At 38.5% G+C, this 24,854-nt stretch overlaps 1 protein-coding gene across 1 annotated transcript in view; it reads right to left on the bottom strand.

Annotated features, from left to right (window-relative positions):
• The window catches only part of opn5 (opsin 5), a 33,758-nt gene extending 9,516 nt beyond the window's left edge, over positions 1-24,242 (bottom strand). Inside the window, exons 1-5 of the mRNA XM_015023821.1 lie at positions 24,111-24,242; positions 16,063-16,182; positions 3,617-3,787; positions 1,870-2,204; positions 700-941 (exon numbers count right to left, since the gene is read on the bottom strand). Of these exons, the coding sequence (XP_014879307.1) occupies positions 700-941; positions 1,870-2,204; positions 3,617-3,787; positions 16,063-16,182; positions 24,111-24,147 (905 nt within the window). The 5' untranslated portion in view covers positions 24,148-24,242. The remainder of the gene's footprint in view (positions 1-699; positions 942-1,869; positions 2,205-3,616; positions 3,788-16,062; positions 16,183-24,110) is intronic.
• Positions 24,243-24,854: the final 612 nt, after the last annotated feature.

Here is a 24,854-nt window from a genome sequence, read left to right as displayed (position 1 = left end):
AGTTTACATTATCTTTCAAAAGCATTATTAACTTAATAAAATGAAACACAACCAAGAAAAAACTGGAAAAAAACTGATAGAAAAACGATCACCATGATGAAAATCACATTTTCATCAACATAGAAGAACATTAAATATTGGGACGAGATGAAATCCAACCAGCTCTAATTTTAGTTATGTGAAATAGTGGAGGAACACTGAGAGCTGACGCTGTTGTGCAATAGGAAGTGAAGGCGTCCAGCGCGAGGTCAAGGTCACCAGTTTCCAATGGACATTCTGCCAACAGTCTGCAGACAGACGTGAAGATCTGCATCTCCTGTTTCCTCCTACATTATCAATATTTTCAGCATCATCTTGGTTAATTTTTTTTAAGCTGACAAAAATTGTTAAAGCTTCCTTAATGAAGGAATTCCTGGAAGTTTTAGTAACGACTTGCAACTTTTGAAATTGTGAAAGGAACACCGAAAGATAAAACTTTAAACTCGTTCTCTTAAAAGAAATTTTAGTGCAGACAGCAGAGCTGACTGTCTGTTTAGTACGATAATGGGAATAAAACCCATCTTACATAAAAAATGTTTCAAAGTAAGAAAGAAAAAAATTATACAACCCTAAATATTTTTCTTAAGAGTCTCTACAGTACTAAGGAAGTGAAAACCAACAGATCCAGATCATCACCACACAGTAATAAACTTGTTTTACCTCGACTTCCTAAAATGATTCGGTTTCTTCATGACCTTGATGCAGCAGTTGGAGCAGGAGTTTTTCAGATCCACCAGCTGGTAGATGATTGGATTGTACATCGCTGACGACTTGGCTAGCAACGTGGGAACGACAGACACAGGGATGGGGACGGAGTCCGGCTCGCCGAACGCCGACACCACAGAGACCACGGCGTACGGAATCCAGGCAATCAAGAAGCCAGCGCAGATCAGCATCGCCACCTAGCAGAGAGAAGAAAACAATATTCTGAGGTTTTTAAGTTTTTTTTTAAGCAAGAGCAATTCTGAAAGTTTTTTCATCCTGCTTTGTTCTCGTAATCCCAATTTTGGTCATATTCACACGTTTCCTTTTGATATAATCAGGGTTGGAATAGTTTTGGGTTTTTCATTATGGTTTAGTTTAATTTCGATGTGACTTTTTGTTTGTCTAATTCACTTAGTTTTAATTAGTTTTAGAATGCATTTGCTAATGTCTATTAGTTTACCTTTGCTATATCTTCGGGCACAGAATTCAAAAAGGTCAAAGTATTATATTGTGCTGATGTATGCCTTGATTGTGTAACAAGTAATCAACAAAAGATTCCATTTTCAAAAAATGTATTTAATTATTGTTGACCAGCAGCTGATTCTGATGTTTTCTCCTTCTTCTGCTGTCACCGTTTTGTGGCTACCAGGAAGATATGGAGTAACATAATTTATCAACAGCTGATGAAAACTGCTTATGTGGGGAAAAAAATCAATTTAGCATAAATTCAAAAGGCTAATAATACTAATAACACATATATAATATAGAATATATATATATATATATATATATATATATATATATATATATATATATTCTTTTCTTTTTTTACAAACTGTATTTATTACCTAAGATGGAGTAGCTTTCAACAAATAAGCAATTTCCCCTTGGGGACCAATAAAGAATATTCTATTCTATTCTATAAACACAAAAATCAAGTGATATTATATTTATCATTTCAGTGTTTTAGTTAGTTTTATAAATGAACAATGTAATTCCATTTAGTAATACTTTTTCCACCATTAATTGTTTTTATTCATTTCAGTTAACAAATATGTTTTTTGTAACTTCAATGTGTATTTTGCTTTTTTTTAGTGGACTATAATAACCTCGGACATAACTGACCTTTGTGAGTTTCATCTCCAGGTTGTGGTTGTTTCGTATGCGGGCATCATAGTGTGAGATTTCCTTCGATGATGACTTCACTTTAAAAATGATCATGACATAGGAGAAGACGATGATGCCTGCTGGGAGGACGAGGCAGAAGAAGAGGATGGCCAAGACGAAGCTTTGGCCCGACACAGAGGCTTGAGCGAGCCACCAGTCCAGGGTGCATGAGGTCCCAAACGGCTCCGGGGCGTAGTGGCCCCAGCCAACCAGTGGCATGGTGGCCCAGAAGGCTGCATACATCCAGACAAAGGCCAAGCAAATGAAGGTGTGGTGGCGTTTTAACCATGTGCCTAAGATGAGTAAGAAACATATAATCTACATTAGAAAAAAGTTTATTACAAACAAACCTACATTTTCCTCCAAACCCATCTTTCAGTGTCATAAAAATTATAAAAAATATTAATTTTAATTCTAAAAAAGAGACAAGCTTTGACACTGTTGGAGTGAGCAACACAGTTCATGTTTCACTTTAATTCAGTCATCATTTGGCCAAAGACCAAACACTAATTGGACACTTAAGTCATTTTCTGTCATTAACACCGGACTAACCCCCAATATACGCTGTTTGCATCTCCACTTCGCCAAGCTGTGGCCTCCACAGTAAATACACGCCCATTTCAGTCAGTAAGGGTGTTTATTCTACCTCCACAGCGCCACATCAACATCCGCCAAAATTAAAACTGGCCCTATTTTTGCCGGACGTCGAAATCTTCAACAATCACGGCACTCTAACAGGAAAATGAACAAACACCAAAATTATTCACGAACACAGACTAATTTGTTTGCAATACTGGATATGTTAAGGAAAATATGGGTGCTTCAGCATATATCATTTATGGCTGTGCGTACATACAAAATACGTGGATTTAATTCTGAAACCTGTTAAGTTGAATTATCTTGTAGGAGCGACGGTCCAAGCAGACAAAGTCAGGAGAGTATTGGAGGGAAAAATATTAATTTTGGGAGTTGAGACCTGCAGTATTTTTTATTTTTTTAATCACTGACATGATCGTGAGATCTCTCATGGAGTACTTCTACAGTTTGCATTGCAGCGGAGCCGCACGTAGTGTAAATCCAGGGAAAATCTGCTTTCACATGATTTCCTATCTTTCTTTGAATGCTGTCACATTGACAAACACATGTTGCATTGAGTAAATGCAAGAACTTCAAGAGGATTTTGCAGAACATCAAGGCCCTGTCATGTCTTTGAAGTGCATGTCACTTGTAATATGCTTCTGTTCTGAAAACTGCATGTGTTCTGGGATCACGGTGTACAACTTTAATTATGTTTGGACAGCATGTGCTACTTCAGCTATAAAATCAACATCTCCTGTTATTTATTTTTTGAAGACCCCTGCCATATATCCTGATTAATTTGACTGTAATGACCACTTGGGGGCACTACAGCCCTCAATGGCTGGTTTCCTGCTACTTTTAGATGCTTCAACACACCTGAACTAATTTATCAGCTCACTAGCAAGATTGAAGAACTCAGCTGCCTACTGAAGAGGTAATTCATCCGTTTGATTCAGTGAGTTCAAGGAAAACATCTAAAATGTGGAACATGGACACTCAAGGACTAGAAGTGAAGACTTTGTCATCTGCTGCAAAGCAAAGAACCAGACGGATGATTACTACTCCCATTGCCATTTTTTCCTGTGCTGTGCTGTCAGAAAGTGTTAGCTACTGTTAGCAGACTCACCGTATCGGAGGTGGCAGATCTTCAGGTAGCGGTCCAGGCTCACCACTGTCATGGTGATGAGGCTCCCACAGCCAAAGAAGAAGCCTGCCCAGCCGTAGAACTGACAGCCTTCCCAGCCGAACAGCCAGCGGTGGGAGAAACTGGAGACCACAAAAAACGGTTTTCCGGTCACTGGAGGGAGAGGGGGGTGAAAAAAACAGTAGAAGAGGAAAGAAAGGTGAAATACAAGTGAGAGAACAATGATGGGTGGGACGGGAAGAGGAAGGGTCCAGGCAAAAAAATAAGTGAAAAAACTAGATTTTTAATTTAGTGGTAACAACAGGAAGGGGCATTCTGAGTGTCACAAAATTACAGTGAACAGTTTTATACATTTTTATTTGTGTTTTTTTAATCATTGGATAAAAACGTTGAAAATATGAAGCACCTTAACAACACATTAAAAAATAAGCACACACACACACACACACACTTGCTTTAAGTAGGATGTTTTACTATTATATCCCCAAAGATGCAGTGAAATCTCTGGAAAATATGGGAGAAAGCTGGTTTTGTTTCCCACACCAAGAATGTTATCATTTGGATGAGTGGTGCAACACAGCCAAAATTATTTATTTGGCAAAATATCTCGGTGGAATGAAGGGCTTGAGGCCTTTTCATGTGATTCTCATGCATGCATGTGTGCGTGTGTGTGTGTGTGTGTGTGTGTGTGTGAGATTTTTTTTTTCTAGCACTTTAACTTTCTATCCACTGCCCAGAAACATGAACAGGCCACTTTAAAAAACTCAAAGGTGAGTTTGTGTTTGCCTGTCCTGGTTCCCCATCCTGTAATTTGAACCATTTTTGTTTGTTTTGCCAACCAACAAAATTGGCAAAACAATTTTGCCAATTGTTTATTTTTTTTTTTAGTATGCTGTTTGATAAAACTTGTCTAGAATTTAGCAATCAAGACAAGCTGGGAAGAGGATAATAAAGTCTAGTTTAAAGTTTAATTCTGGGCATTCTCCAGGACCAAAAAGGTTATAGTTTTGTTAGTTAAACCTTTATTTCACCAGGCAAAACATTAAGAGCGACTTCCTATTTACAATATTAGCCTGGAAATGTTAAAACACTGAAAAGAGGAGAGAGGGCAAAGGTCAACAACATTTTACATACATCTACTCTGGATATACAAACCCGATTTTGTATTTCCAAACGAAACACTGTCGATTAAAAACTCTTTAGCTTTTGAATTTTCACCTCTAGTGGAGAAAATCATTTGCGGTTGTCATCTTAAAAATCGATATAGAGTTTCTCCTGTGTTACTGGACGTCCTTCAAATGCAGTGGCGCAACTACACATTATTCAGGTGGATGCGAAAACATAAATCGCTGAATAAATTTGCTGAAATCTAATTTTTTTCTGTGTGTGGTCGGTTCATACAACTAATATAACGCCCTGCAGTCAGACGTATGTGTAACTGGTATACAAATTTTTCTGACAGTAATAATGGAAAGAGCCGTCAATGGATCAGTTTTAAAGTTATTCAGTAATGAGAGCCAACTTTAACATCACAAATCATAACATGAAGGAAGCTAAACTTAAAGCGATGGCCTTTGGTGGAGCGGTGACTGCAACTCCTGTAGAGAAGTCTGTTAGGCTGTGGTGGGACTGTGATGTGCTTCACTGACAGACTTCTTTCATAAGTTCAAAATTATAATTTTCAAACATCTTCTAAGTCTGGATTTTCTGTGTCTGCCTTCTTCTGGTGCAGAATTACGACCCATGTCTCACATCCGTGACATAAACATCAAACTGCAGATGCTTTGAAAACTATCAAATATGTATCTGATTTGGTACCGTATACAAAAGTGGCTCAAGTCGGATTTTTGGGAGGTGAGAAGATTGGAATGGGGCCGTTCAGACTGACTGCCGTAAACGTCGCATATAGGTCAAATATGAGAAAACAAACAGAAAAAAGATGATTTGAGTTGACATCTATCTCAGTGTAGGCATAGTCTTCCACTATTTCATTTTCTTGCCCAAACCTTCTGCAGAAAACTGAATCTCTCATCAATAAGTCCTTGGCTTTTGTACAAGTCTAACTCCTCTTGTGAAGATTTCCTGATTGGGCCCAAAAGTTCTCACTGCAACATTAGAACTGCATTTACTAAATTTATGGACACGTTCCATACTTAAACAAGCACTTCAGTGTTGAGTTAAAATAATCTGATTCAGTGAAGTTTATTACTCTTAAACAGAAAGTAAAAACAAAAGGAGTAACCAAAAAACATCCTACAGTAAGTGAAACAGGACACATGGAGAAATAGCTAACTCTATGGCCCAGTTGTTGTTTTTCAGAACCATTGTTGCTTTTGACTAAGTCAAAGGCACAACATTTCTTCTCCATGCCTTTTAGTACACTAACAGAAAGCCATTTACTTGTTTCACAGAACTTCGATTCACAGAACTGAAAAGTGGAAATGCATGTGACGACTCCTGTGGCAACTAGTTCTTCTAGGAAGCAGCTAGAAGCACAGCACAAAAGGTATGTTGTAAAAAAAGAAAGGAAGAGACACACACACATGCACACACACGCGTACACACAAAAACAGAGAGTTGCCCCCAAGCTCAAAGAAAGAACGATGTAAAAATAGATGATTGGGAAACCAAGTGACCAATATGACTTGGCATATTGGTCACTTGCATTGTGAGGTTGATTAGTTGCACGTGACCAGATGTTCATGCTGTGAGCAAATTATCTAAAACTGTAAAAAATAAAAATAAAATTTTTTATCTGTATCTATGGCGATCTGTAGTCCTGGACATCACAGGAAAGTGACACTAATGACGACTTTATTGTTGGGAAGTTTACTGGTATTACTGGTGTTTTTTTCTCACTCCATTTACAGTGAGGAGGCCTTCTTCCATGGAACCAGGGTTAATAAAATCAGCACAAAGCCCGAGTTGATTCCCCACCCTAAAAGTTCCTGGAGAGTGGGTCTGAGCAGCAGCCATGTGGTCTGCCGAACTTCAAGCAAAATAAAGCGAAAAAACATCCAATTGTCTCCAGGGCAAAACTGCAGACATGATGAGCCAAATGTTTTCTTGGAATTACTGAAACTGAGGCGGTCGGCATTTAGACAAACAAATACAAGACTGCACCATAAAATATTAGGAAGACATTGAGGGCTTTGTGTGCCCCCTAACACTACCCCGACGTTGACGCTGCCCCTTACAAGAACTTTAGAAATGATGTGGTGCTCTGGCCCCCATAAGGCTAATAGACCAAACAAGGTCATTAATTATGCTTTGAAAGGTCCTCTTTTGGTAACAACACAAACTCAGACACACACATGCACATGACCGCTCACATGTTCAGAGGCTAAACAGCGTTTACTGTACAAACACTAGATTACAGCCAAACCTCTGGTACTACAAGCCGGGCAGGGATTGGTTTACCTACTGGCTCATGCAGCCTGCTGTCACTGCTTTGTCTGAACAGCTCTTAAAGGGATTGCTCATTTTTTTGAGTGTTAATCTGCTGAAAGGTTATGAGCAGGTACTAATCTAGCTAAGGCAGGTGATGTAGTGACGGTCTTCACTTTGTATAAATACATAATCATTTCTCGCAGAGGTTGAAGCTCAGGGCTGCTCTGAGAATGGAAACAGAAAAGAGTTTATGCAACTACTGCATTGAAAACGGGTGGAAATTAATAATCGATTCTTGCTCAACAGTAATAAAGGCTTATTGTTTTGTACTCAAACCTGTATTTTCACTTGAGCCTGTTGGCTTATGTATAATATTCATTTACACTGTAAACTACATTTGTTACTGAGAATTTCTGTGTTCCCCCATTGTGGAAGGAGAGAGCATATTTCTCCAGTTTTAGCTTCTCCTGTTTGGCTCCCTGTTAAATCCAGAACACCATTTACATTTCCTTTCATATAAAGACATTAATTCTCAAGCCCCATCATATAGTAGAGATCTTATTCTTCCACAAATTCCCCAACTAAGTACTTTCCTCTCAGGCTGCAGGTTTACCAGTAGAGTTTCTAACAGTAGAATTGGAGGCAGATCCTTTCGTTATTAGCTCCAGCAGACATCCTGTATACTTTTAAGAGTAGGCTTAAAAGATTTACTTTTAGTAAAGTTTGTAGAGTGACTTATGTACTTATTAAGCTGCTATAGGTTTAGGCTACTGGAGGACAAACTGATTATCATTATCCAGTTTCCTCCTTTCTCCTCCTATTCCACATTCATGTATTATCTGTAGTTGTTGCTGACATTAACTCTTTTTTTTAATTACATTTGCCATGTTTTCCTGTTAAAATGGAGGCTTACCCTTCTACCAATGACATGTGAGTCATGGCTGCAAATGCAACGACTTCAGTAAATCCACCGTCGCCACACGCTTATTCAGCAGGAGAGATTCAATGCAATCGACTGGGCTTGGCTAGAAAACTTTTCACCACTTGGAATAATTTACTGACTTGAACTACAATTTACATACATGTCCAAGTATTCTTTTTTAAGGGAAGAAATCAACACTTCCTTTAAAAAACACCAAACTAGCTGCTAGCTGACAAGAGCTACAAAAAAACTTTTGTCACAGAATGGAGTAAACAAGTAACTATTGGAAACTACAGTTAAAGTTGCTCTTAACAAAATTGTTACTTGTTGATAAAAACTCGTTGCACAATCAGTATCACTCTAGTGAGCGCACAGCCACCAGAATGTTCAGTCAGAACTGTTTCTCATTTTCTTTTCCATGGCAGCTAACGTTTCCACGTAACACTTTAAGTATCCAGAGGGCAAAGCTTAATTCCAATAATGGAGAATATTTATAATGGTAGTGATCCAGCCTGCACGTCATCCGGATAATCCTCTACATCCATAGACGGCATAAGCCTACAGAATGTGCAATTATTTACTTATATTTGCTTTAGACAGTGCTTTATTTTGAGTTAACATGCAATAAAACAACAATGTTAAATGTTTATGTAGTTTATGCATTCTGCATTATCTTTATGATGACCAGGACGACCTCTGTGTCTTCAGTCGGCCTACTCAAAGGCCTGTCTGACAGACAAAGTCAACTGAAGAGGATTTATGAGGACTATATAGGGTATGAATAAGGAACCAACATATTTTTCATTTTAATTTATTGAGCTTACATAATTCTGATTAAGCAACATGGGTTATTTTTTAAGTAAAATGTTTGTTTTTTGCATAACCTTGAGCTGACTGATAGATACTGATGATGTCTGACAGCTAATGTTTAAAAAGAATTGAAAACCGACCCATTAACTGTATAACTGTGTTTCTCAACACTGTCCACATTATTCTGAGGCTCCCAAACTCATTATACAAACCAAGAGAGAATAATACAGACTATTTTCTTCCATAATTACATGTGTTACCATTTCTATGTTAAAATGGTTAATAGCCTGTACTTGTGTAGCACTTTATCAAGTCCTGAGGACCCAAAGTGCTTCTCACTACATTCAGTCATTTATACACACATTAACATACTGATGATGGTAAGCTACATCGCAGCCACGGCGGCCCGCGGCGTTCTATATTTACATTTTAGTTTTTTATATCCACTCCAAAGTAAAAATAAAAATGCTCCTGCAAACAAAGCATGTTCCTCTGAAGAGTTCATTTCATCAGTTTTCTGTTTGCACTTTAGTGACAATGAAAAAGCATCAAAACAAAAGTGGAATCGTTGTTTCTTGATCGAGTGGTGTGTTTCTGTGGATGGCAGTAGGAGGGAGAGGAACTTGATTTTTGTCACAGGTTTTCAGTCTTGCGCTGCACTTTTAGGACATAGTGATGGTTTTTACCTTGATGTCTCAAAAATCTCTGTCCCAAAGGCACAAACTAGCTGTGCTTCCATTACTGATTTGTGCAAAACTTGGTCGATATTTCCCTAATGTTTAAAAAAACTGAATTTTGTAATTGCAGTGTTTTCATAAGAAACGCAATTCAAATTGCATGTGAATAAGTTTATTCACATGATAAGTCGTAAAAATAAACATGCTATAGAAAGGTTTTTTTCATATGGATGGCAAAACTATTAATTTGGCAAAATATCTCTGTGGAGCCTTTTCAAGTGATTCTCATACATATGTGTGTTTTCTTTTGGTGATCTAGTTTCTTCCCAGTATCAAAAACATGAACTTGAAACTACCTTATCTCTGACTGACTGCTGGAGATCGACTCAGTGAATGAATGAATGGATGATTCAGAAAAATACAATACAGAGACCAAGTGCTTCATATGTTCCCTGTTAGTTCAGCTGAACCTCTAACAACAGTACTAAATGTGTTGCTCATGGTTACGGCAGACAGACGGGCTATATTTTTGAATTAACTTTATAAAAAAATGAGTCGTGCTTCAGAAGTGAAAAGACAAAGTTAATTAGAAAAAAAAATGCATCCTCAGGAGGATACATCATTTCACACCTGATTGTTTCTTGCCTGATGTAAATTGTAGCTTTTACTCAACAATTATTCATGGCCTGGGTTAAGAAATCTCCATTCCTTCAGTCAATGAGCATATTCTGAATATAGGAGAGTTATCGCTCTTCTTTTGTCCAATGACATCATTCCCTTGCTTCACAACATTGTATCAGTATGCACCTGACTGTCTTAATAGAGCTAAGGCTCAGAGGAAATGAAAGTTTCCCCAGAACCTTTGATCTGTGGCACAATGTGCTACGTCCGTTCTTCAAAAAAAAAAGAAAAAAAAGACATATGTCATAACATAAAATGTATCTCCTCCCAAATTTACTATGCGAGCACCACAGGGTTAAATTAGAGTGATGATGCTGTTGCACCAGAAATCTGCACTACAGATACCATAATACACATAATACATTGTGCATTGTGGTATCCAATAAAGAAGCAGGGATACATTTTCTCCCTCTACTGTGTAGAAAATAGAAAATCAGAGTGGCTTCGGACCAAGCCCCCCTGAGAGCCACAGCCGGGTGACCCAGTTGGTCCTGACTGACGAAGGTCACCAGCTGACCAAAACGAGCTACGACTCCACCAGTGGAAAGACTCATTTGGGAATAAAACCTCTGCGTTCGTCCCAAACGTGGCGATGTGATCCTTCATGTCACAGGGCATGCGAGGACATCAGCCTGGACTCAAAACCTTTATTGTGAGCCGGGCCGCTGCGGAGCGGGCTGCAGGGGAAACACATGAAGCGATTACCCGCTTTGTTCACTTCCAGGACACACACGTTCTTTGTTGACTTAACTCTGTCTGGATCAAGAGGGGCACACACAGGTCAGTATACCCTGCTCTAGAGCTTCAATTCCAGATTCTACATATAGCATGCAGATAAGAGTGTTTTACTGAGAAATATTCTCAAGCCATTTCCAGGTTTCGAACCTTAAACTACTGCGTTAGCTTCAGCTTTTTTCAAATTTGCAATACTGAAGCTCCTCCATGTGGACAATAATTTGACCTTTGCCCTTTTCTGCTGTTTACAGCCTGGTGGTTTAATCAGCTGTGCACAGTAAACTTTAGCTCCCGATGTTTAAACTCTTGTCAACACTTGTCTAAATAAATCAATAAAAAAATAAATTGTGACTGCAGATGTTTTAAATAGTTTCTTCCAATACTTCAGAAGATGTTGTAGCTTTTCAGAACTCGTTTTGTAACAAAGTCAAGTTTTGGAACCTAGTTTCTGGTTGAATTGTGTGATATTCTTTCCAAATTTAATCTAACTTCTAAAGCTATCATTTCAAGTTATTTTTTAATACCTAACTCTCATTAGATGCATTTCTACCAACCATAAAATTACACAGGCTGGAATTGAGAACCAATTTGCTGAATTGAAACATTGCAATTAAAAAGTTTTTTGGTAAAATGTTTTGGTGCTAGGATCAGGCGGTTTTTCAGCCATATCAAAATTTTTGTGTTTCACAAAACTCACAAAATGAGAGCAAACACACCTGTCAGAGTGTCAGCTCTAAGCTGCAGAGTTCAAAACGCCTTTTTTACCTGACAACACAAGAATTTCAAAAATATTTGTAAGACAGACTGTGAGAACTGATTTTGATTTATCTATCAGTTGTATGTTCTGTTGCATAAAATATCACCCTGTCGTATTATTTCTCCCTTCTGACATTTGTGTGTAATTCTATCAGTTAAGGAATTCCTGAGTCGGCGGAAACCTCTCTTGTGTGGTCACTGAATAGATTGTAATCAGTTTATTTTAGTGCTGCAGTGAACATGTCTGGGGCAAAAAGGACAGCAGTTCCCTCCAGCTGAACTGCCTTTACAAAACTGAGATGAAAAAAACAAACAGAAACATTTTCTGCCCCCTGTGGATGCCGTCAGTTGCTGAACTGCCTAGTGACATCAATCTATTTCCCAGCCACAGACATGATGAGTGAAGTCATTTTGCACATCCTGTTTATATTTGACTTTCTTTCTGCTGCAGACTCCATTCATCTCTCTTTTTGCCTCATTAACAGCAGTAGATTAGACCAGCTGTTCTCACTCAGTACATCCACAGTCCACTGCTGCACCATTTCACAAATGTTTAAGTTTAGCCTTAGGGAATGAAACGTTTCATTCATCAGCATAAAGAAATGACTGAGAACAAGCAATTCAACTCAAGCTCAATTATAATTGATGCGACACAGACAGCGATGATGCATGAAGCAGGTTTGAGCAAGAAGCATCTTTGTCGCATACCGAAAAAGAAACATGAAACATTTCTGTGTTTTTCTATGTTATTTTTTAATCATTTTAGCTTAATATACACAAATTGCATATAATTTGGTCAGGCTCACAGGATATGGTGTTTTCTTTCTTCAGGTCTTTGTAAGCCGTTCAAATAGAGCAATCTGTATCTGCAATTATGAATGTTTCCCCATCTGCTAGTATTGAGGTCCTTCTGTAATTTTAAGTTGCATTCCGTATTAAGCAACACACATAATGGGTGAAAAAGAAAGTCAACTTTTTGATGACTGAGCAGTTATAATAAAGCAATATAAAACCTGTGTGGGGACAAATCATTGAGCACATGGGAGGGAAAACATTCGGTCTGTTACAGTGTTACGTTTTCAGGCTTGATGTTTATTTTGCAATTATTAATTAATGATTGCTTCGACACAGCAGTTTAGTTAGTTAATGTAAACTGCTCTGCTGATGAGCTCTCAAACAGTTGGAATGTGGGTCGTCTTATTTTTGTGTTAACTGAACCAAAAAACCAAATTCTGCAGCACATGCTCATGGTAAGGTTGCCAAAGTCAAGCTAGCACAGCTAGCCTACATACCACTTCCACACAATTCTTTTTCTAAATTAAAAATGTTCACTGACTGGTTAAATCTGATACCCATGTTCCTTATATTATCTAGTAGTCATATTGATGACAGTTAATAGCAAAACATTGCATCCCTATTTAACCGTGTGATTTTGTTACTTTCCCAACCATTGATACTCCTGACTCAATGCATAGCCATCTTCTAAATGGGTCCTGAGGTCAGAAGTGGTTTGTGACATGAACCCCAAACACCACAAGCCACAGACCACTGAAGCATGGTGGCTGAGACATCATGGACACATGAGAGTATGGGGAGGTTTCTCATACCACGATGATGTGGATGTTATAGTATTATTATGTTTTCCTAACTCTGAATCCCATCAATCAAAAAATTTGTCATGAAGAGGAAAATATATATATGTATATATAAGTTCCATTTGCCAGCCTCATGTTCTTCAAGCTGCGGACTCGTTCCTAGTGCTCTGGCCGTCTCACTTCTGGTCTGGGCTTATCTTTCCTCGCTGCTGCAGATGGTACAATGTTTACTCCTTGTCTGATGTCCATTGGTATGAATTAAAATTTAATGTGTCTGTCAAAAAGTGCATCATCAAGAGGAAAATAATATATGCAAGTCACACCTGACTATAAATCAGTCAATACCGTTTCTGATAAGCGAACAGAGACGGCTCATTGTGTTCTCTTACTTTGCACAAGTTTTAATTAAAGTAAACAACATGACAGCTGGTCATCTGATGGAGGAATCAGCAGAAAATCAAAGGCATAGTGGTATCCCAGTGCACCCTACTCTCTGCTCCCTAAACATCTGTCAGTGGAAGCTGGATCAGAACTTCCTTCAGATCCAGGACTTTTCAGCGGGGCTTGTGACAGGAAGTGAACCAGTACTGGATGATGTTGTGAACTTCACAGAGCAGGTGGGCCGGGCCAGGGCTCTCCACAGACTCTCTGGCTCATGGGAGGATTTGAAACGCATGAAGTCAGCAGGACTTTGTAAAGTAACAAAGTGTTTAATCCCTTTATCTACAACAAAGAGGTTGACCTTAATTACAGATGTAAGAAACAGTCATACAAAATTATCATAGCCCATTAAACATTATGTTCTTTCAAAGGAAATGTTCTTACATTGATGTCTTATAGTTATTAATTCATCAATAAGAGAATGATCAAGTCACCCCACTGCATCTCATGAAGATAAAAATCTGAACTTTACCTTTCTTCATTCTCTGACTGTCTTTGATAAATTTCTTGGTATTTCCCATCCTGCTTTATTATATGGTTATACGGTAATAATAAGTGGAGGTCACAAGTATTTGTGGGTTTCAGGCATTCATGGTAAAATTTGTGGTGGATTCTATGATGAACTGCAGCAGCACTCAAAGTCATTTGCTTCACAGATGGTTTGAGGTTCTTTCCCTGGAATGCTGTATTTGGTTTATGCCAACATCTTCTCTGTTCTTGAGGTCAAATAATTCAATTGTGGACTCATTTGACCAAAGAATATAACAAATGAACCAATGAGACTGAAGACTCCTGTGTTCTCCATATTTTGTGAGCCACCCAGACTCCACGCACTCTCTGTGCAGATGGTTGGGGTTAGGGTTAGTGTGATGTGAACGCCGCTTCCTGCTGGGCAGTTTACTGTGGGATACCAAGTATGTGTAAGTGTTGGTAAACATTTACATTTGCATGAATGTGTCCAGTGGACGTCTGCTTTGAGTCCACAGTGAGTCTGTCTCAATTACGCGTGGTCCTCTGTGTAGTGGAGTACACCCGAGTATGTTGGGGCCTTCGTAGTGCCATGGTTCCTCTTTACTGCGTCTTCCAGATTATCCAGGCAGGTTCTTCAACATCAACAGTAGAACACGGGCGGGCAACTCCAGGTCTCAAAGGCCGGTGTCCTGTAACTTTTAGGTGTGTCTCTTCTTCATCACACCTGAGTCAAATAATGATGTCATTAGCAGGACTCTGGATAACTTGACTGCACTTAGGAGGTGACTTGGGTATTTAATTGAAGTGTGTTGGACCAGGGAGACATCGAAGAGTTCCATGACACTGGTCTTCGAAGACTTGGATTGCCCACCCATGAGCTACAGCCTTCTGAAGGTCAGCAGATAAGATTTTAGTGTTTTTGGAGACTTCTTTCAGCATCTTGCAGCCTCCTCTCAAGGTGAAAATGCTTGGTTGGCTAGACCTCAGCACCTTGATGGTTGCTTTATTTGTAGACTGCTTTCTGTATGGTTATGGTTATGGAAAAGCTGATTTTCAAATTACTTTGATCTATCTCAATATCCCCTAACAGACTCATAATCTGCAACAATCTTCGTTCTGAAGATTCCAGAAAGCTCTTTGGTCTTAGTCATGCTTGTTTGATGTCATTTTAAGTGAGTGTAAATTTGTATCTATCCTTTATGTTCCTTACCACAAAGGAAATTAAGCTTTTTATTGTAAGTTCATTTTTTACTTGAATATTTCAGTTTTGCTAAGATTCATGTTAAGCCCACAGGCTATTGTTGGGTGTCCAGACTGATTTTCCTTCTTGCTTTATGCCGTAAGCTTGGCTTTTCTACCTGTGACTGAAAATGTCATCTTTCCAGAGCTCCTATGGTTCCACTCTGTTTCATGTGTGCAGCAAATGATTGTGCATAGCTGCCTCCACTCAGCTCATCAGCTGCACAGTATGAAAGCCGAGAGATGCATTGTGTGTCATTGGATGTTTTGGCAACATAAGCATGCTTTCTGGAATTGGTAAAAATATCTTCCTCCCTTACAGGTTTCTTCTTTTTTGCTAAGCCAACTTGGGCCCATTTCAAAAGGTAATTACCGCCTAAACCTAATAACAGGTTCTGCCACCCTGGGAGCCAATGGCTGCCATCAGTTGTTTTCAGTGACCAACACTTTTACATTGCAGTTGGGAAAATTTGGCCCACTCTCCTTTAAAAAATTGAGGGCTTAACAGCATGAAGGTCAGTTGAAGGTCATACCAAAAGATAGAAGCCCTGGCTTTGATAAGGCAGTTTAAAAAAGCTGTGTATACATTTTATATCACCTGTATAAGATTTAGTGAATGTCAAAACATGCAATAATCTTTCAAAAACCATCCATTCATCAGCTGTAAGTGTTAGCATGAACCAGACACATGTATCAGATGTTTCTCATTACCTGATATGCCAAAATCAAAAATGGCAAGGTTAACGATCATGAGTTCAGGAGGCTTCAGCTTGGTCTTGCGTTTGATGGTCATATAAATGACAAAGCCATTTCCTGTTGCAGACAGGATTCCTGTCAAGAGAGAAATAAAGTTTTACTGTATGGCAATCTTTTTTCTTCAAGTCTTGTATCATAGCCTGGCAATTGCCCTCCCCTCAATTCCACTCTATTGTCATCTCCCTTCAGTCCTCTGTCTAAAGATTTTCCCTTTGCTTTCATCCTGACCAATCAGTGAACAGAAGGAGTTCCAAAAGATGCATAGATTTTTTTCTGCGCTGTTTTAGAAATATAGTTTGCCTGTGGTTGTAGTTTGGCGACAACAGTGGAGGAAGAGAACAAAGCCATTTAGACCATGTTGGCCACACCTCCAAAATACTTTATTGCTAGCAAAGATGTAGCACGATAAGCTTCATATCGCGCAGCTTACTTCAGCTTGCAGAGCCAAACGTTAGCAGCAAGCAATCATTTCTCAATAGTTGAAACTCCAGACCCTTTGTACGAAGCAAAGTAAGGAACAACTTGTTTTTACCAGGCTACTTCTTTGTGTTCAGATCTTTAAAGAAAAGTCACTTCCTGTCAGCGTTTAGCTGCAGGACCAGAATAATCCTAATTGGAGCTAGAATGTGAAAAAATAAAACTTTCACCAGCATGGATAACTTGGTTACCTATTAACAGGCCATCAAACCTCTTGTTAGTTTTTCATCTAAGATTCCATCGGCAAAGTGATTGTAGATTACACCAAGTTAGAAGGACGGTGGAGTTTTGGAGAAGTAGAAGGAGATAAACCACAGCCATGTTCAAACCTCAGCTGGCAGGTGGCTCGTAGTCGTGCTGATGTTTCACATATTAAATACAAGAAATGATGAGAAAACACAACACACATGATATAATGCTGCCCCTTATGTTTATCTTGCAGTGTGTTACACTTAAAAGGAAACTTTATATATATAATTAATTTTATACAAAATACATGAGGAATATTATGGAGGTATGATGTGTAAAATTTCTTTTTTTGTACCTTGTAATGTTTTATACCCATGTATGCATCTCAAAGACATTAATTAGCCTAATGCTAATTAGTTATGGAGGCTATTTGTGCTTCGGTGGTTGGCAGGTGATGAACAAAGAGTTATCAAAGTCTTCCTATTAGCTGCTGTTGCCTGAAAATACCAGGATGTTAATGAGTCCAGTGGGACCTGACAGCACACCAGAGAGCCATGAAACCAAACGAAGGAGCTGCAAAGCCGCACTGAGCCGATGTCTGGGGGATAGCATGGCTCTGACCTGGACATTTTATGTTACATGAAAGGAATATATTCTAAAAATATAATTAAGCACCAACTGAAAACTGAATTGTGGTCTTTAGTATTATGAGGTTTTTATTGTGTCTTTTAGTGTTCATCTAAATGATGAGAGTAAGAACAACATAATTAGCCCTAAAGGCTCTTCATATATTTTGTGGTTTTTTTATGTTTTATCCTGTCATAGTTAATTGTATTAGTGCAATTTGAAGAGCACCGCCAAATAACATTCCAATAAGTTATTTTAACTAAACATTTCAGAACACAGATCAGATTCCATTATAAATAAATAAATAAAAAGATTTTATGTAAAAATTTAATGGATTCTGTTTTGTTTTTGTTTTTTTGTTTTTTTCATTTTCTTCTCATTTTCCCTTCAACTTTGAACTTTTATGGCCCTCACTTGAAGAACGCTGCTTTACACCATAACCTCAACTTGGAAACTTGGGGCAATCTGCCGTGCGCAGAGGCAAACCGACCTCTGGCAGGATGAAGCCGGAATCCGCCCACTTTTAGACCGCCAGGCTAAAGATCCAACTGCCTCAGTCACCTCCATGTTATTGGAAAAATTTAACGCATTAACCATCACCAGCAGACACATGCAGATTAAGTGGACGTGTGGCTTTAATGCAGTCCAAAAATAAACAGTTAAACCTGCAGCATCTCCCCCACAGACTGAGCAGTTTAGCCTCCAACTCCAAGCTGTTTCCCATCAGATGCTTCCCATTCAGCCAGTTTGATCTGCACAAACATTCCTTTAACTGAATAAACCACATTCATCGCTGTGACTATATAGGGGAACTCACGGTGAAATTAATTTAATAACTGCCACAATGAGCGGACTGTGCACCTCCCGCATTTCCATGTACTCATATGATACACGAGGAAGGAACATAATAGCGAATGGAGGCTCTCTGCCAAAGCTGGGCTGTGGGTCGATGTGAAAGTTATTCGTAAAAAAAACCAGACAAACACTCTGAGACGGGATGAACTGTCTAACCCCTCCGCCTGGTCCTCCTAATTAGGTTGGCCGATTTGGATGAATAATAAGGATAAATAAAATGCATTCCATGTCTTGCTCAATATCCTGCTGTATTAGTTAAATGAGGTAAAGAACGAACACTTTACACTGGAACTGGAGGGCCCAAAACAATATTTAAAGGGGAATAAAAAAAAACACACAAGCGTAACATAAATAAAATCAACTAGATCACAAAGTCATAACGCTTCCAAACATATGAATCATCAGAATGATTACTGGAACACACATACTCCCAACCACCAACTTCAGTGTGTTTTATTGGGTTTCTTATGTGGCAAACCAGGACAAAATGGCATATGAATGAGGTTTTAAAATGTTTTCACAAACAAAAATCTGAAATGTGTGGCTTGCAATTAAACCATGCAATTGTGAAATGTAACTTTTCAAAATTCAACTCTCAACACTTCAAAGAACATGCCACTCCAGTGGTGAAACACAGTGGTGGAAGTATCATGCAGTGGGGATGAGGCTCTGCATCAGGGCCAAAGAAAGCCGGTCAGGACAAAGAGAAGAGGAGAGCTAGAAAGATAATTACGACTGCGTTTAGATCAAAAGCCTATTCAAGTGTCAGAATGGCCTAGTCAAAGTCCAAATCTAAGTTCTAATAAGTCTTTGCCAAGAATTGAAAACTGATGTTCACAGATGCGCTCTGCCCAATCTGTCAGATGTTGAGTTATTTTACAAAGATGAATTAGCAAAGATAAGAAAAACCAGAAGCAGTAAATCAGCCAGGAATATGAATACCAAGTATCTCTGTGACCCTGGTTGTTAATGTGTCCACTCTGATGAATACACACACACACGTGTGCGCATGCATGCACACACAGAGTTGTAATCTTCCAGCCCTTTATTCCACTGAGGCAGCCATGACCTTCCCTTCTCTTTCCTTTATACTGCAGCACTGGATATCTATTTAGCTTTTATTTTGAACTGCAGCTTGACGAGTCATTTTCACACAGTAAATACAAAATGACATTGCTTCCGTTTATCTTTGCTCTGACTCATGAACCTTTGGTTCTTTGTGTATGTCAGGACCTTGGAGGACAGAAATTGCACAAAAAAAATCTGAAAACTTTACTTTACTAATGTTCACATTTGATACAACTAAGCAGATGTCATTTAAACTCTTGCTGTAAGACTTTTTTTTTGCCTTTCTAGCCTGACTCATGATTAAGAAGGAGTTAATAAAAAATTGTAGACCTTCAGACCGTTAACTCCTCACAAGCAAATTGTCTAATGGTTCTGACAGTAACTGAACATACTGTGAAATCAGTTTTGCCTTTTGTTTGCTTTTGTTGGATGTACAGCAGCTGAACCTGCTTCATTTGGGCGCCTTCACACCAGCCCTGTTTGGTCCACTTCAGTCAAACACTAGTTCCTTCATCTAGAAAGTCTGGTTCATTTGGTACAAGCAAACTCCGATGTGGACCTAAACAGCAACTCTATCCCACCTAAAAACCTTGGCCTTGGTTTGGCTGAAGTGAACTCTATTTCTGTTTGAATGACCACCAAGCAGATTGGAGAATATAACTGTCTGGGTAAAGGTAACCAAAACAAGCGATGACTCGTGGCCTTCTGCCAAAGACAAAAGTGAAATCCTGCAACTGCTAAAATCTGACACCACTCGTTTCATGAAGAAGGACGTTGCTCTCAGTGAAAGTCCATTAAAAGTGCCAATGTTGCATTAAATTGTCATTATTTACAAAATCATGCAAAGTTGGAACTTTTAATGGACTTTTAATGCAACTTTTAAGGCAACTTTGCATTAAAAGTTTCATTATTTACCGAATGACACTTCATGACAACTGTCATAAACATTCATAAGGACTCGTTCATGTTCCTAACAGGTGTTATGTCATGTTTATGACAGTGTCATGTCAGTCTTATGCACACCCCTTCAAATAAAGTGTTACCAAAATAAGAAATTAAAACCAAAGTAAATAAAAACATTCTACCCACAATATTCGCAAAAAAATTTCTTCCAGAAGTGCGTTTAGATATCAGACTCATAAACATTCACTAATAGTTACATTAAATAAAAGAAATATGATACAACATTAAAACTTTGGTCATCTCTTAATATTTTTCAGTATTGAAGGTTTTCCTCCTGCGGTTGGCGCTCACTGCTCTGGGTGAATCATCATGTGATCCTCCTGACGGCCATCAAGCAAAAGTGAGACACTGTGTTACACTCTTTTAATTTGGAGACAGTCTAACCAGTAAAAGATACAAAAGATTATTTTGTTATCAGAAACTGGTGAATAAATTATTAACGCCCCAGCACTAACCCTGTTGGGTAACTTTATTTAGTGGTTCTCTTGTGGCCATGCGAAACATAATCTGTTAAAAAGTCTGCCATAAAAATATTTTTAATAGACTTTAAAAAAAAAAAAAATTATTATGTTTTTCTTTTTTCCCAAAGCGACACAAATATTTGGTTTCTTCAATCAAATATACACAAACTAGATTTTTCCCAGCCTGAGTATCACCCTTGTGATCCCTGTGGGAGAAGCAGATCACAGTCTGTACTGTAGATTAACTTGCTATAGAAGTTTCCTCTGACTGTGACAACACTGCTCCTGGTTTCTAGGGTTCAGACTCTGTGGTCCTGCAGGTGAAACAATCCCTGCTAAAAGGACAACCTGTCTAACCACCTTTACTTTGTTGCTCATTTTCTAAGTACCCAAGTTTGTTGAGGTTTGATCTTCACAGGAGAACCTGGGTAACTCTTTACTTCCTCTTTGTGTGTCTCATAGTAGGACGTCATAGCAACTCATCAGCTTGTCTAATCTGAAAAGTTTGACCAGAGAGAGAAAGAGCAAATTTCCATTATTGTTATCAGTCAGTATTCTTTTACTGATCCTTAGATGTTTTCTGAGTTTGACGTTGTAATTATTGTTTTATGACTTCTTCAGTTCTTTAGGTTTGTGTTGGAACAGTGATACATAAATGTAGCCATACATTTGAGACTGTATTGCTATTGTCATTTAAACCTTTTCTAGCTGCAGTATGCAACTTTTATAAAAAATATATTTTCTCCATATTTATTAAAACTGTCACCATGTAGTGGCAGGATGGTATGAGAAGGATAATCTGTGAAAACCTCCTCCCAGTGCAGTCTGCAAAGATGTACCACTTCCACTGAAAAACAACCAATCAGAGCCAGAAGGAGTCCGGTCAGTCAGCCTCATGCACGCTGCTAAATGTACAAATGACGGAGAAACAACTTACTGTTGCAGGCAAATCATTTTAAACTGTCATCGAAGGCCATGCTAACTAGCCTTAGCAATTGTGGCAAGCTATGTTGTGGTAAACCACCTGTAGTTTAGCAGAAAGTAAGGAGGGAAGAAGCACAAGAGTGATTGACAGCGCTAAGACCCTCCTCCTGGCTCTCATTGGTTGTTTCTGAGTGGTGAATTTCTGCAGTTAGTACTGGGAGCAATGGGAGAAGACAGTAAAGTTAGATTTTGTCATAAATTATCTGTCTTATACTGTCATGATGTAATGATAATTTTAACAAATATGTAAAGAACATATATTTTTTTATGAAATTTACATAAGGCAGCTTTAATACAGAAAAAATATATATATAATTTTGTTTTCTTGCACCATCCACCTCAACCAAACTGTGATACTTGCAAAACCCACAGATTACCAAGATGTCCAATGAATGGATGTTTTTTGGTGAACTTGCTCTCCTGTGTCAGTTTTAACCTTCTCCAGTGTTTAATGTTTCTATCAGACTGAACAGTGTATAATAGCAGGGTTTTCTCTAGCTGCTGAGCACGTGCTGCGATACTGTTAACGGCCTCTGGGTCTTGAGAGACGTCTAGCAGATGTTATCAGAACATATTCCATTTATCCTAGTTTTCCTCCTTCACAAACACTGGCCAGTGGAGCCTGTTGGTCATTTTATAGTGTAGTTATTTGCATGGCTGACGTCTTCATCCCACTGAAACAAAGCTATCTTCTTCAAAAGCCGTTCCCTTTCACAACTCGCTAATTAAGATTTAGTAATGTGCTTTTTGTGGTTAGACAACAGAGCAGCACCAAGCTGAATCTCCTCTCTATCAGCCACCCCGCAGACCTCACTCCTATACTCAGATAATAAGCAATGGAATGCGGACAGGATATGAGGAGAGAGAGAGGAACTTCCAAATCCTCGAACCTTCAGATCTGCAAACAGGAAGTATATATTGATGTTGTTTTTGTACTTTTAATTTGAAGACTATCCCAAACACCAACTTTAGGTATTTTACAAAATCTCTGTTTGATTGTGAAGTCAAAGTCATCCTACATGCATTATCACCCTCACGCTCAACTCTAGTGTGCTCTCAACAAATGTTTTTTGTTTTTTTTCCCCACATGAGCCGTGGACCCCTGCAGCTCCTCCAGAGTTAACATGGAGCCCAACACTGCTTATTTATTGCATATGTGTTTCAAAAGAACGTGTTAGTTCCAGTCAGATATTAGCTCTTCACATGAGCCCATAAAGTCACAACATGTGCATCAAGTTCATCTGCTTCTATGAAGGATTTTCCTTTTCTTTTTTTTTCTTTTTTTTTTTGCGCTGATCTGAGGAATGTTAATGTCTAAAAAGTTAACTAACATGGTTGATTAAACTGATGGACATGAAAACACACCTGATAAATCAAAGCCAACACACTCACATTCCAGGGCAGATGAAGGCAAATCAGCAGAATGTCTTTCACTCCATTAGCTAAAAGACTTCAGCGTGTGCAGCAGCTGAGTTATTCTTGTTCTGTCATTGATTCAGAGAGAACTATTAGATTAGATAGAACACCTGCATGTGAGCTCTACCTCTGTGTGAAAAACCTTACTTTTATAAAATACCCTTAAGACTAAAGCTTTAACACCCTTCTTTAGTCAATACTGCAAGTATTGTATATACCGAGAATAAATTAGTCACATGTAGACTCTTTGCATTAGTTAGTATTTATGGGGTTTGTTATTTATTCAGGCTAAAATACAACTACACACGGTGTTGTGGTGGCACAGGGATCAAGCACAACCAACATAAAGAAGCCTTTTGAAGAAGCCTGGTGACCTTTGCTGCATGTCTTCCCTCTCTCTCATTACCTACTTTCCTGTGTGAGCACTTTCAAATAAATGACACTAGAGCCCAACAATACTTAAAAAAAAAAAACGCATTGTGTTCCAATTTTCTGCCTAATCCACCTGGAGTTGAACCAGTTATGAAGAACCAATCCATGCATGAACATTCCTTCAACTTGCTGTTCACGATGAAGACTTAGAACCTTTGAAGATGAAGGAAAGTTTTTACAGTCGATGTTTGAGCATCTGACATTTTTCAATTTTTATGACCAAAAACTGAGACTCACTGCTCTGCTGACAAAAAATGATCCATTTGGACTTTTTACGTTAGCACAGGTTAGATCAGACCTAAAAAAAATCCAATTTAACCTGGCTATTTTAAAATGCTACTAATTAAAAGTATTTGCAGACCTCTGACTGCAGTTCTTCAAAGGCAAAGGATGAGTATGGAGCCAAAATGGTAACAGTTTAGAAAGATATTAAAAAGAGATTTGGCATTAAAAAATAAAACACTGTTAAATCAGACATTGAAAAAAAAAATCACTTGCGCAGTTAAAAACAAAATAGGCTCCTTCACAGACCTTTCATTTTTATGTGTCCAGTGCAGAGGGACGACATTCCAGGTCCAGCCAGAAGACCGAAGGAAGCTGGCTTAAAAGGTTACTCCACTCTTTAGATGTCCTAAGGAAAGTGTGTCAGGGTTGATTCATTGGTCCTGGTGCAAAACAAGCCCAAACCAAAAGCCCTCCAGCACTGTGCTCAACATTATTTTGACATGACTCTAGTGTGGTATGTTTTAGTTTCAATAAATATGATTATGAACTGAAATATCCTCTTTATTTTGAACACTTTGTTACAGAAGTCTACTTCTTCACCTGTATAGTTTTTTCAGAGCACTGTATTGCAGCATCTTTGAGTGAAGCTGATTAATATTCCCTTTGTTGGATTAGACTAATAGACTGCACACTGTATATCTTTCTTGCTGACTGATAATAGAATCTAACATTATATTTCTCCCAAAAGAGACAGGAAATGATTTCTACTCTTAGAACATTGCATCTGATCCTTGAGACACTACTATATCCTGTATTACAGAAAAGCACCAAATCCGCTTAAAAACAGAGACTCGTGGTTCCTGGAGGGGAAGAAGATAAACAAAGCCGAAACATAAGAAAACCTTGAATGAAAGGTAAAAAAAAATAAAAAAAACCTGAAGCTAACATTAACAGTAGATAGAAAGGAACACTAATCAAATGAAGCTCGATATACAAGAATACACAAGAAACTAAAGTCCAACCACCTACAGATCATGAAAGTCCCCCACA

This window comes from Poecilia latipinna, unplaced genomic scaffold, assembly GCF_001443285.1.
Source record: "Poecilia latipinna isolate Pla-1442-1.1 unplaced genomic scaffold, P_latipinna-1.0 Scaffold3422, whole genome shotgun sequence".
NCBI classification, from domain to species: Eukaryota; Metazoa; Chordata; class Actinopteri; order Cyprinodontiformes; family Poeciliidae; genus Poecilia; species Poecilia latipinna.
This window is presented reverse-complemented; position numbering and strand designations above follow the sequence as displayed.